The following is a 12,756-nucleotide window of genomic DNA, read 5'->3' on the forward strand; positions in this document are numbered from 1 at the left end:
TGTTAAAAGCCAAAATAGATACTGCACTAGCTGCATATGCCTACAGCAAATGGAACATAAAGTTTAATTAATGGTCCCGTTTCCCTGAAAAGGGACATAAGTCTGATAAATATTTCCAAGAGGTCATGTTACGTGTTGAAGCAAATCAGGTAAGTTGTGTCTCCTTTGCCAGAAAAGAATTTATAGTCTGATACTGGCTTTTGACATTTTATTTTTATGTTATGATACAGTTCTAGCTTTCTGATACTTGGAAAAATTCTTTCTCAGATACTTACACAATATCAGGAATTTACCAGTTTTCAGTCTGCCATTAAAGTGAACAGAAGCTGTTCCTGTAGATGCACACACACGTTACTCACCTGTGTGCTGCCTTGAAGCTGCCTCACTGCTCAAAGTGAGGCATCTTCAGAAGGAAATGTCCCAGAGCAGAGAAGAATAAACAGCCACAGCTTTAGTTCTGATAACTCCTAGAGCCGTGCCAACAAGCACAACTTCAAACAGTTCAGCAAAAACCTGCCTATCATTTTTAGAAAGAGTGTGCTGTGTGCTAGTAATTTCTAATCAGAGACAGTTTTTCCACAATCTATTTTTCTGGCTCATTTCCTTACAATTAAAAACTCCACTTTACCCAACAGTACAATACAGATGTGCTGCCTTGGCAGTGACCTACTTTGTTGTGCCCTTAGCATATGTGCAACAAAGCCGTAACCAGTTCAGTAGTTCAAGTTCTAGACAGACAAAATTAAAGCCAGACTGTAACAGAAGTGTACAGTAGCAGCAGTCAGAAATCTGTATCTGCCAAAGAGTTATGTGGAAATTATGTCCCTTAATTGAGTTTATGTTAAGGAACAAACTTAACCTAACAGTAAGGCAATATCTAGTGTTGAAGCAATCTGATGAGCTAGTCACAGCTGATTAAACCTCTTTTAAGCAAGTTTATTAACTTATGTTCTGGAAAAATTATGTTTTGAGTGCTAATTGGATGATGAACAAACCAATTCTGTCTTTTCCAACTTCCCCCATAAGCAAACTTCTGTGTCGTAGTTCATTACTCGGTTTTGCTGGACTCTGAGATGTTGCAAGATGCTGGATGTCATAATTTCAATTAATCCTCTCTCCCAGAAGTGCAAGGTAAAGAAGGCTGAGCTATTAACCATCTTTTAAAGCACAAAGATATGGTCTCATAGAGCAGTTTTCCTGGTCTTGCAAAAGAGCAGCTGCCACACTTATTTAAGAGCACGAAGGAGGCTCACAACACACCTTCCAACATGTAGCATGAATGACAAGTAGCACTCCATGCTTTCTACATACTTTGTAGTTTCTCACAGACTTTTCTAGCCCAAATCAGCCATGTCTCAGCCTTGAACATCTTCAAACTACCTCCCTGCTTGCAGTGACACTCCTCAAGGCATGTACCAAAGGCTACCACTCCCCTGATGTTCTTTCCCATCTTCACAACAAACTTTGTGCCTCTGCCAAACCAAGTCAATTTATTCCTCCTATTCTGAGTCTTAACTCTTTCCCAATCTGCCATAACAGTACAGTGCTCTCCCTGATTGCTCCAAGAACAGATGTCCTGGTAAAGCCCCTTAGCACAGGCACACCTTATGCTGGCAGAAGCATTTTTCTCCACTGGACAGTTTAAGGTTTGGAGAGGTGACACAGTTGAGCTGAGTGCAGCCACTTGACACCAGCTACAGCTGCTGTAGTGACACCAGTGTGGGACTGGGAGGGGCTGAAAAAAGAACCTGGCCACCTCCACCCACCATGTCAAGGCCAGCAAAGCTGTGTTCTATGGGCTACTCACAAACTCTGTATGATAAGTAGCTAAAAGACTTTCTGCACATTCTAGAAATACTGCTACCATCACTTCTTAACTATTTTTCTGAGATGCCTGAGGAATTGTTTCAGACTGGGAAAGCCAGAGTCTTCCACGCTGTACTGGGACAGCTTTGCTCCCATCACATTTTGTTCACTTACGCCACTGCTCTCTTGAACTACTGTTTCCTCCAATTTCCCTTCTACTGAAGTAGCTGTACCAATTCTAACAAGTAGCCATGGCAACATAATCTTGCAGAATAAAGAACAAAATAATCCTATGATCAGAAATCTAAATAAGAAAAATGGAATGGAAATAATGTGTTCTTAAAGCCTGAAAACAGAGTGACTACTGTACAGGTTACAAATAGAGCAAACTCTCTAATACTTATGAACTCTGAATGAACACAAACAGATGCTATATTTACAGCCAAATTTACAGATACATTACTAGCAGGGCAAGTTCCACACCATGTATTATAAAAACAGTGAAATTAAGAGAATAAAAGAAAGTTAAAACTCATTCCTAGCTTACACCTGAAACCATCAATCTATTGGGATCAGCAACTGAGCTGGGCTGTCCCAAATCCAAACTGGTTTGAATTCTGGACACTCAGCTCCCTCAGGACAGACATGCAGTGAGTGTCTCTGACCCAAACCCAGTGGGCAGCAGGGCTGGGAAGAGGCCAGTGCCCTGGGCATCATCACCTGTGTGAAAATGCTGTCCTGAGAGGGTGGAAAGGGCCTTCAGTGAAGAGGCACCTGACCTAGCAAAATTAAGATACAAACATTGTTTTATTAACCATAGCAGAAGCCATCAGCTTTCAATTTTACTCTTGTGGTTTAAAGATACTTTAAAGAGTTATATCAAGATTTGAATTTAATTTTCATGAAGAAATTACTACTGGGATTTTAGAACATGCTTTTTTCTTTTCTAATGACACTTAACATGTATAATCTGTATGTGCAATTGAATCCCAGGTCTTTAGACATAATTAATCTTCTAAGCACCCTTAAGGAGATGGCAGTAAATTGCTTCAATAGGGCTTAGTATACGATTTCCAGGGTGGGTGGGTTGACAGTGCACCCTGCACTTGGTCCAAATAAATCCAGGAATGTGTTGCCCACAGCTGCCTTATTTTCTTTAGAGTAACTGAGACAGAGGACTCATACAAGAATTACTGCAAAGAGGATGTACTGATTTTTATCTGTGAAAGGTGATACAGGCTGTCTGGACTGCTAAATTAGCCTGTAATCTAATCTAATCAATGAAAAACACATCAAGTGTTGCCACTCAACCTTCCCCATCAGCTGCAGGCAGCTGAAACAATCAAAACTGAGATTCTCAGGAACTGCTTAGACCTGTAACTCTTAGAATAGGATTACCTGCTCCTTTCCCTTTCAATTTCACTTTCAAACTGATGTGTACCAAGGGCAGCTACACGAGTCATGAAATGTACAGCTTCTAAATATAACTGCATATTTGCTGGTATAAACCCCAATCCACCTCCACTCCTCTCCCCCTAAAAAAAAAAAAAAAATTAAGTGTCTTGTCCATACATATACTGGAAGTATAAATAATAACTATGCATACAATTTGTAGTCACTGAGATTTACAGCCCTGACCTGACTGTAATAACTAGTTAAGTCACATACACATTTTTTAAGTGACCTGTGCCTCATTTTTCCTCTATACTCGCAGGAGATACACTTTTTGGATGAATACTGTATTTTCTTATCCTCAGAAATCTCTTGCTGTCACTACTTTACTGAGAGAAATACAAAAACATAGATAAGATCAAGAACTACAGCCAACAAGAAGCCCATACCTATTTTACACCATTTCAACATGTAATTCACACAGATAGGATTGCTTTGCTTCACCCAGAGGAAATTAAAAAAAGGTAGGAAGGGGAGAATCCTTACAATTCTTACAGAAATATTGTCTGGACAATAACACATGGTGCTACAGTACAAACTGCATCATGCTTATTCTCACATAGCTTTAAAGTTGTATATTAGTCTCAAGAAAGTCACAGAAGATTACTATAGTCTACTGTCCATGTGCTAAAATTCACTATGCAGGGGGCTGCCTCTCTGTGGGAAATTTATGCAAACCCAGGGATGCTGCCAAAGCCACTTCTCCACAGACCTTGCAATTGTGTTAACTGGGAATCATTCAAAACCAATAAAACTCTAAGAAGATGCTCTTTTCCCCACTACGTACCTTCCACCACCATCATTACTAGCTCATCCACACACACTAAACGAGTCAGGGAAAAATACCCTGCAGAAAGATAGTAAAAGTCACCAATGCAGGGCATTTTTTTTCTTCACATCCCAATACAGCATCATGCAGGGGGTCCTGTTTGGCATTAGCACAGGCTACTTCAAGTTTTCATTTTTTTCACTGAACATATAGAGAATACAAGTACAGCACAGCCAGCTTGGTTACAAAGCACACCAAGGGACTGCTCTTTTCCAGGATGCTTTGATAAAAACAAACACCTTTGGTATCTTGAGAGTCACTTGAATGTAATGTGCTCCACACAGCATGAGAGGGGCTGCTTGATTTTCCAAAGTGCTTATTTAAGAAGCCCAAATTTAACAGAACCACAAGGAAATTATATGTACAAACAATAACTTGGGTAGTCAGGATAATTTTAGCTTCCTTCCACACCTGCAAATATGTGTTGTACAAGGAGCCTGCCCTGTCTCTCACGTAGGGAAATTCTCTCTGCCCCTGAATGCTGGTGAGAAGGTCCATCCTGCTGTTCTGAACACCTGTGAAGCCACCCAGGGCTGACAAGCCCAACATCAGGGCTACCCCCACCCCTTCTCCCTCTGCCTCCTTTGCTCCCCACACCCAGGCTGTGATGGACAGCTCACAGGAAATTAAACCCTGCAGGCAGAAGTGATCCATCCCTGCAGATGAGGAGACAGAATGATTTCCAAGGGCTCAAGTCCTTCCTCCTCATCACCTCTCTCTCCTCTTGAGCCTTTTGCCTTATAGCTCCTCTTAAAGCAGTATCACCTGATGCCTTATTTCCCTTCTGATTATCAAATTCTACTGGATTTAAGGCACCCTGGCCAACTACACAGACCACACCTGTAAGAATGAACTTTAGCTTAGCAGGTGAATTATATAAGTGTCAGGGATGGAAAATGAGAAGACAGAACAACCCAGCATGGCTATTAAATTTGTCACAGTAAGACCTTTCCTAAAAGGCTTTACTGCTGTGCCACTCCCAACACCAGCACAGCTGCTGCAGCTACACCAGCCCTGACCCTTCAGCTAATCTCTCTTTCCACCAGCTCAGAGACAGTGATCAATGCAGGAAAAGGGGCAAGTGTTAAAATGAAGCATTGCCTGATCCCTTCTCTTCACAGACCTTTCTCCTCCTGCCACCCACCCGGGTGCCAGCCCTGCCTCCCACACAGGGTGCAGAGGCCTGGGGAGGGATTTTCCACTCCCTTCCTCCCTGCACAGGAATGCAGGAGAGACTTCAGTTTAGTGCTGAGCTGGTAAATGCCTCATTTTACTGAGTAAGCAGTTTTAGGCAGGACACTATATAACAGGCAGGCTCCAGCACTCTGATATTGGGTGTATTGAGCCACAAGCTCTAGGAAATACCCAATGGTAAGACCCTTTCCAGGAATGCACAATGCATTGGGCAATACTCAGAGCCCTGCTGCACCATGAAATGTGTTTCCTGTGCTTTACACCTTGCCATGCCTTTGCAAATTCGGCTTTCCTGGACTGGAAAGTCACAAAAAAAAAAAAAGAATCTCCCTAAAATGTAAATGTTACATTTTGACCCTGGAAACACATGCTGGCTTTGCTCTGTGAATTGGAGAAAGAGTCTAGAGAGGAGCTGCACAAGGGTCTTGCCCTGCCCTATCACAGACTGCTTTTTGCCATATATAACCCTCTAAGAAGTCAGGAAATGGCACAATCCTGTAGTCTGTAAGGAAAGGAAAATCAAGTGTTGCCCTTCTATACTTTAAAGAGTAAAAAGAGCTTTTGGATTTTCCTTCCTTTAGTAATAAAAATATCATTTTATACTCTGCTGCTGAAGAATGAGCTTCAAAGTGGGCAGTAGAATCGCAGAGAATTGCTCTAAGCTGCCTTGTTTTCACAAGCCATTCCCGTGGAGTGGGTCCCCCCTGAAGGGAGCAGCCCTCTCAGGCAAAGCTGGAGCCAACCTTTGGTTTGGTTACTCTGCTGAAATAGCAAGAGAAAGGCAGGACAAAACACTGAGTGCAGTGTCAGAATGTTTTAATGCTACACACAGATCACCACTGAAATAGACTCTCGTTTTGCAAATTACAACTTCAGTTGCAGAAACAACTACTGAGGCACCTCAGCATGGAGCAAAGAAATGCAAGACAGCTGTGATGTCAAAAGGAGTGAAGCAGGGTGCTTAGAGACCCACTGAAACAGCTTCATCTGCACTCCCAGCCCAGAAGAAGACAGAGGGATTTTTAAGGCTGGTGGAGCAGCACTGTGCTCAGGTGCTGCTGCTGCAGGCACTACATGGAGGGAGACTTGCAAGCACTATATACATTACTCAGTAGGTCACAGCAAAGCTCAGCCACTACCTGGCCTGCACTCCAGAAAGCCCTTAAACTCCATAAAGAAATTAGTGATAAAATTCAGATGCAACAGCCTCACTTCAGCCTGCCCAGAGAAGTTCATATTAACACTTCAGAGATATATCTGTAATCAATTCAGCTGCAGTGGGGGAAGACAAGATGCACTTTGGTCCTGCAGGTATTGCAGGGCACACAGGGAGAGAAGACACAATTGCCCTCAGCTTCTTAAACCCTCATGGAGCACTAACTCCTCCAATTTTCACTGTCACAGGGACAACAAAAGAGTTTCTCAGCACACACTGCTGTGGAACACATTTCTCACCTTCCCTCCCTTTCAAACTTCTGTAACTTTATGCCACAGTTGGCTGCTCACAGCTGATCCTCAGCTGCACCTCCCAGCCAGCAGCAGCATCTCCTTTGCTCCTCAAAATAACCAGCAAAAAAGACAGATGAGAAGAAAGGGCTCCAGGTAGGGGCAGGTGGGAGTGCCCGCGGCTGGCAGGAGAGCCATGGCACAGGAGAAGGAAGGCAGAGCTGCAGCGTGCCTCAAATGCCACTGACCTCCGGGGAAATGAACTTGTGGGCAAATATGTAATCGCTTTATCACACACACGCCAAGGGCAGTCCTGAGGCTGTTCGCTCTCTCAGGTGGAGCGAGTAAATTAGTCCTTGGGAAAAGACAGAGATTTAAGCGTTTGTGCACGCCCCTCTCCTCGTGAACTCGTGGTCTGGGGGGAACTGGGCTCTGCTTTTCTAATTTGTCCCCCCCAACACCGTCCCGTTCTGGGTGTTCACCCTCCCTCCCTGTCTCACGCACACCAGCGTCTGCTCCTTTCTCCGGGGTCAATTCCCAAGGCTACTTTTTACAACACTGTTTCAGTCCCCCTCGAGAAAGGATGCCGCTCTGCAGGGATGGATAACGAGTCCGCGAGGCACCGCCGGCTTCATTTAAACCTCTCTGCCTCCATCCCCTTCCCTGGCCGGGAGCAGGGCGGTGGAAGGAGGAACTGGAGAGAAGGTGGCGTCGGGTGTTTCGGGATGACTGGGGCAAAGTCACCCAAGCCATTCCCCTAATGCCAGACTAGGAGAGGGGGTTCCTTTACTTCTTTAACCCCTCCTGTCACAGCACCCAACTCTCCCCGCCTCTCTTGGGCTGAAAAGATGTGAAAACATCCCGACGGCAGATCCAGAAGATCCTTCCCCCTGAAGGAGGCTCGGTCAGGCTCCCGCCGAGATCCCCAGCCCAGGAGCAGACCCATCCCCGGGACCGGACGGGGCTGTGGGGACCGCACAGGGCGGGGAGTTCAATCCCGGCTCCCCGGCATCCCGCCTGTCCCTTCCCCAGGGGCAGTGTCCTAAGACACGCCGTCGAGGCTCCCAGCGCGGCGCACAGGGAGTGTGTTCTCTCCGCTGGAAAGACACCCGGAGGAGCAGCACATGATGCCCGGGGCCATCCCCTCGGCTCCATCGCCTCTGGGGCAGCGGCCCCGTCCCGTCCCGCCGCCCCGTCCCGCCCCGGTGCCGTACCTTCCAGCAGCACCTCCTTGCCGGCCCGTTTGAGCGCCTGCACCGCCTCGTCGTGCGTGGCGTCCCGCAGGTCGGTGCCGTTCACAGCCAGGATGGCATCGCCCACGTACAGAGCCTGCGTCTGGTCGGCCGCCAGCCCCTTGAAAATCTTACTGATGAGGATGGGCATCTTGTTCTCCTTGCCCCCCTTGATGCTGATGCCCAGCCCGCCCAGCTCCTGCTTCAGCACCTTCACGCAGCGCTTCTTGTTGGACACGGCCTCGGGCACCTGCTCGGGGGGGTCGGTGAAGGCGGTGCGCGCTCCCGCCGCCCCCCCGCCGCCCTCGTTCCCGCGGCGCGCCGTCCCATCGCCGCCCAGCCCGTTGTGGGCCGCGCCGTCGGGGCGCTCCTCGCCGCTCAGCACCAGCGCCTCGCCGCCCAAGTTGGCCAGCACTTTGTGCCAGCGCTCCCGCACCAAAACTTCCAGCCAGCCGCTGCGCTGCGCCCGGCCGCCCCCGCCCGCCGCCGCTACCGCCATCTTAGCAGCATGCTGGAAAGAGCCCGGCACGGCTCGGCTCGGCACGGAGCGGAGACACCGGAGTTGAGCCGCGGGGCGGCAGCTCCCGGCGCGCCGGGGTGGGGCCAGCACAGCCGGGGCGGGCACACCTGGCGGCGCCGCCCGCGGGAGGAGTGGGACGGGGGTGTCCCGCCCCTCCGCCCCCGGGACACGGAGGGGACACCCCTGGGTGGGCTGCAGCTCCCCTGGGGCCCGGGATGTGCCGGCATCTGGAGCTGCAGCGAGCCCGCCGGAGCAGCGAGTGTAGGGGGAGCTGAGGGAAAAAACCAGCGGCGGGGAAGAGATAAGGAAAACTCAACTCTCTCTTCTTTCCCCCCCCCCGCCCAGGGACTTTTCTATAAAGTTTTAGAGAATAAAAACCAACGCGTGGCCCCAAAGTACTTAAATTTCAGCTGTATGGAAGTAGAATACGAGTTATTTCACGGCGTTGTAGGATGGAGGTGTTAAGGGCTTGTGGCGGATGCTTTTGCACGTTTTGTAATTGTTTTCTGTGCCGTTTGATTACAAATGAAGTTTGTAATCAAGCTTTTACAAGTTAAAGGCTTGTGGAGGCTAGATGTCCCATTTTGCAGTTTTTCCCATACTCCCTTCCTTCCTTGAAAAAAAAAAATAAGTGCCTTGACGAGGGGCTTGGATCTCCACAGCTCAGGCATCAGAGCCGGACACGCTTTCACATTGCCTTTCAGAAATGTCCCCAGCAGGCCTGGAGGAGCTTCCCCACAGCATCTACAGACAGAAAACACCTCCAGGACTGCCTTTGTTTCTGCTCCTCGCAGAGTAGCTCTGCCTCCTTCCTAAACTGGAATGAAAACTCCAGCGGTTCTGGATCGTTTGGTGTAGGTGTGAACAACACTTTGTGCAGGTTGGGATACCCAGAGAAGTTGTTAGTCCCAATCATTTCAGCCATGTGAGTCGTGTAGCTCCCTGAGTGCTGCATCTTGCCCTTTTTTAAAGTGATGCCATTCATTTCTGACACTGGGGGTTTGCTTCCACGTACACACAGGTGCCCCAGGTTAATGTGGGCTGGGCAACTTGGGACTCACCTCCTCAGCATGGACCTCTACATGGCATCATCCCCAGACAAGCTTGTCTTGGTTCAGTAGGGTGTCTTAGACCATGCTCCTGGCACTAAGCTACACAAAACACTTTCCCTTCCCTCCAAAAGGAGGCGTCTACCCTGCTTCACCTGCAGCCTCATCCAGGCTATCCCTCTGCCCCAGTAGGGATGCAACCCTGCACCTATGAAGAGTGAGAATCCACAGGTGATGGGTTATTCAAGGATAATGAGTGGGTGGAGAAAAATCAGAGGGAAGAGAGGTCTCTTCATTTCTCATGTTAATCACTGCAAGGTGAAAAGCTGTAATTAAGTTTTCAGGGCTGTGAATCCTGAGTGAAAAGAAGCATGTCCCGCTAAACCTGAACAAGGCACTTAATCTCTATAACAAGAGGAGGCTGCAACACAGCCTTTTCTCCAGCTGATTCCTCCCTTGCTGATTTAGGTAGCTCATGTGCAATACCCTGAATGTTTGGGTTGGTGGGGTTTTGTAGATCCCATTCCCATGTATAAAGTATAGTCAATGAATGTGCTTCTTTGGTTCCAGCAGCTTCAGGTAGGTGAGAGAAGGATGGGAGGGAAAGAACAGGCTTGCAAAAATCAGGTGTTACAGTGCCAATGGTTGTAGCACTCACAGTCCTGTGTAGTTTCAAGCTCAAGTGTCCAGGCCAAGTTACAAAATCAGATAAAATCAGACATCTGTTTCCAAGCAATCAGCTCTTACCAGTTATTTCACGTTTCTTCTTCATGAATTAATAAAGGATCAGTGCTACTGCTAATGGAAATGTGTATTTTTTAAAGTAGTTTCAGAAGATTTACAATGAAGAGATATTCAGGTGGTTTCTGTGCTGTTGTGCAAAGATAATAGGAAAAGTCAATGTTTAATGCCTCATACTTCAGCACACTGTGTGTTTGGGCCGTGTTTGCTGAGTGTGTCTGGTGCTCCAGTGGGATTCCCATGGAACTCTCTCATATAGACAATTGCACTGCGTGTATCCGAGAGCTGTGCTTGTTCCAGCTATTTTCCTTTCCCATTCCAACAGAGGTAAATAATAAAGTTTCCCAGGGCCAGCATCTGAGATATGGATCCCTGGTACAAAAAAGAGTTTATAGCAGCCTTCACTGCTCCCTCCTCCCCCTTTCTGCCCACCTTGGATCTGTAAAGAAAGCAGAGGTGATATTTTAGTCTTGAAAATAAAGGTAAAGATAGTGTAAGAGATGCTAAGGCACAGGCTTGAGGCAAACAGTGTTCCCAGATTGTCTTTCCTCCTGAAGACACTGCAATTGATACCTGATGTCTGTGTTCCCTGTCCTGGGAGCACAGGCTCATAATTGTGTTTGTCTACCCCAAGTCTTTGTGTACCCCAAGAGCAACTTGGGCTGCTGAACTGAGGGTGAGAAGGAAAAGGTGTCTTGAGACTTCTATGCTGGTACCCCTGCCAGCATTACTGTCCTGCCTCAGGTCTGCCAGTCACGCCTGCAGTGTGATTTCTGAAATTCAGGTTTATGCAGCAGGAGCAGAAACAGAAGATGAAAACAGGCATTTAATTTGGTGTTCAGCTATTGGATGCTCAGGTTTGCCACAGATAACATTGTTGTTCCAAAGTCAGCTGCTGGTCCCTAATGGTTTACAGGGCATAGCAGAAACCAAATTTCTAATTTCAGCTATAAACTTTTCCTGACAGTGTTGTTTCTGGCAGCATCTGTAATTACTCACACTGCAATTGCAGTGCTCTGTGTGACTCTCTGCAAGGAAGCTGGGATGTGTGGTGGGATGGCCAAAGTACTCAATACTGCCAAACCTCCATCCCTAATCACTAGAAAGGCTTTCAGCACAGACAAAGCTTAGCAAAAATCTCTCTCCATCAGTTGTCCTTCGCTGTGAAGAGTCTTTCAAACAAACCAAAAATAATTTTTTGATTTTTGTATTTTAGCAGTGCTTAAATGTTTGAACTAGATTAGTGTCCCTTTCACTCCTGCTGTATAAACAATTTGTTAGGCAAGATAATGCTAATAGCTGCTGTTGACCTGCAGAGGCCTATAGGCTCAGCTAAAGTCAAGGGCCTAAATGGAAGAAGCAGTTCAGTGAACTGGAAAAAGTCAGGGCATTAAAAAAACACAGAAGCTGCTTCCCAGGACAAGGAGCACTGGAGCATGTGTGCAGGTCATAAAGTGCAGCAGTGATGTCTGAGGAGCTGCCTGGGTGACCAAGCAAGATCAAGGGACTTGGGGTCTATGTGTGCATGCAAGAACGAAAATACAGGAAAAACTGTGCAGAAAACTGTGCAGGTTGTGGGTATAGCACTGGGGATGTTCTTGAGGCTCAGCTTTACTGTAGAAGCTACTGGAGACAGAATGAGGACGCTGCCTGTTATTGGGGTTTTTTCCCTCTCTTTTCAAGCAAAGAGGTCAGTGTTCACATCTTGTGTAAATAAACTGTCTTCCTGATAGCAAAATCATTGCAAGGCCACATGTGCAAACTCACCACTCAGAGGTGCAGGGAACATAGCTCCAATTCCAGTCATAGGCAGAGAAGGTAAGGACACAAGAGAGCCTTTCTATAGCTGTGGGTTCTTTATGACTGTCTGTGCTTTTCTATTGCAGAGGTGTAATTTTTGAAGGACTTCTGGGACATGCTCAAACTCTTCTTGTATCTTATTTTTCTTCCTTTTTGCATTATCTGTATTACAACAGCTCAAAGCCAGCTCAGCTAAAACTGCTTTAAATTGGAAACAAGAGGGTTGTGATCCTTGAACATGTTTCAGATGACAGAAGTTGTACAGAATCAGATCTGGATAATGATGTTCCCATCCTGTTACCCTGACACTGACCAGCTCAGCAGACGGATCTGGATAGGAAGGAAGTCCAGTGTCGGAAGGCCAGTGCTGGAAACGTGACAAGTAATGAGAAAGCTGGAAGGTAGTTCAGCTCCTTCAGTGATCCCAAACACTGCAGCAGCCAAGTTTAAGTCCTTTTCTGAGGAACGTGCCTGAACTACTCATTCCCCCATGGCAGCCCCTCCTATGTCTATGCCTGATGGGATGCAGCAGGGCAAGCTCCAGTGCTGATGCTGATGTCCCCATTGCACAGCAGGGGGACGTCACATGTGGCATGTGTCATGCCTTCCAACAGGCATTGCTGGTGTAGGGCAGGCAGCCTATCTAATCCCCAGGAGTAATCCTCCCTCCCTCAGTGCTGAGGGAGC

At 47.1% G+C, this 12,756-nt stretch overlaps 1 protein-coding gene across 3 annotated transcripts in view; it reads right to left on the reverse strand.

The window, feature by feature from the left end:
- The window catches only part of SNTB1 (syntrophin beta 1), a 113,390-nt gene extending 104,880 nt beyond the window's left edge, over positions 1-8,510 (reverse strand). For 2 of the 3 annotated variants that reach the window (XM_083864576.1, XM_083864575.1), the window contains exon 1: positions 7,942-8,509. In XM_083864576.1, coding sequence (XP_083720702.1) covers positions 7,942-8,458 — 517 coding nt within the window. In that variant the 5' untranslated portion in view covers positions 8,459-8,509. Of the gene's footprint in view, positions 1-7,941 lie in introns of all 3 variants that reach the window. The other variant, XM_083864574.1, reaches the window with a different exon arrangement.
- Between the last annotated feature and the right edge of the window lie 4,246 nt (positions 8,511-12,756).

The sequence above is a fragment of the Zosterops lateralis genome (genome assembly GCF_965231275.1).
Source record: "Zosterops lateralis genome assembly, chromosome: 1".
NCBI classification, from domain to species: Eukaryota; Metazoa; Chordata; class Aves; order Passeriformes; family Zosteropidae; genus Zosterops; species Zosterops lateralis.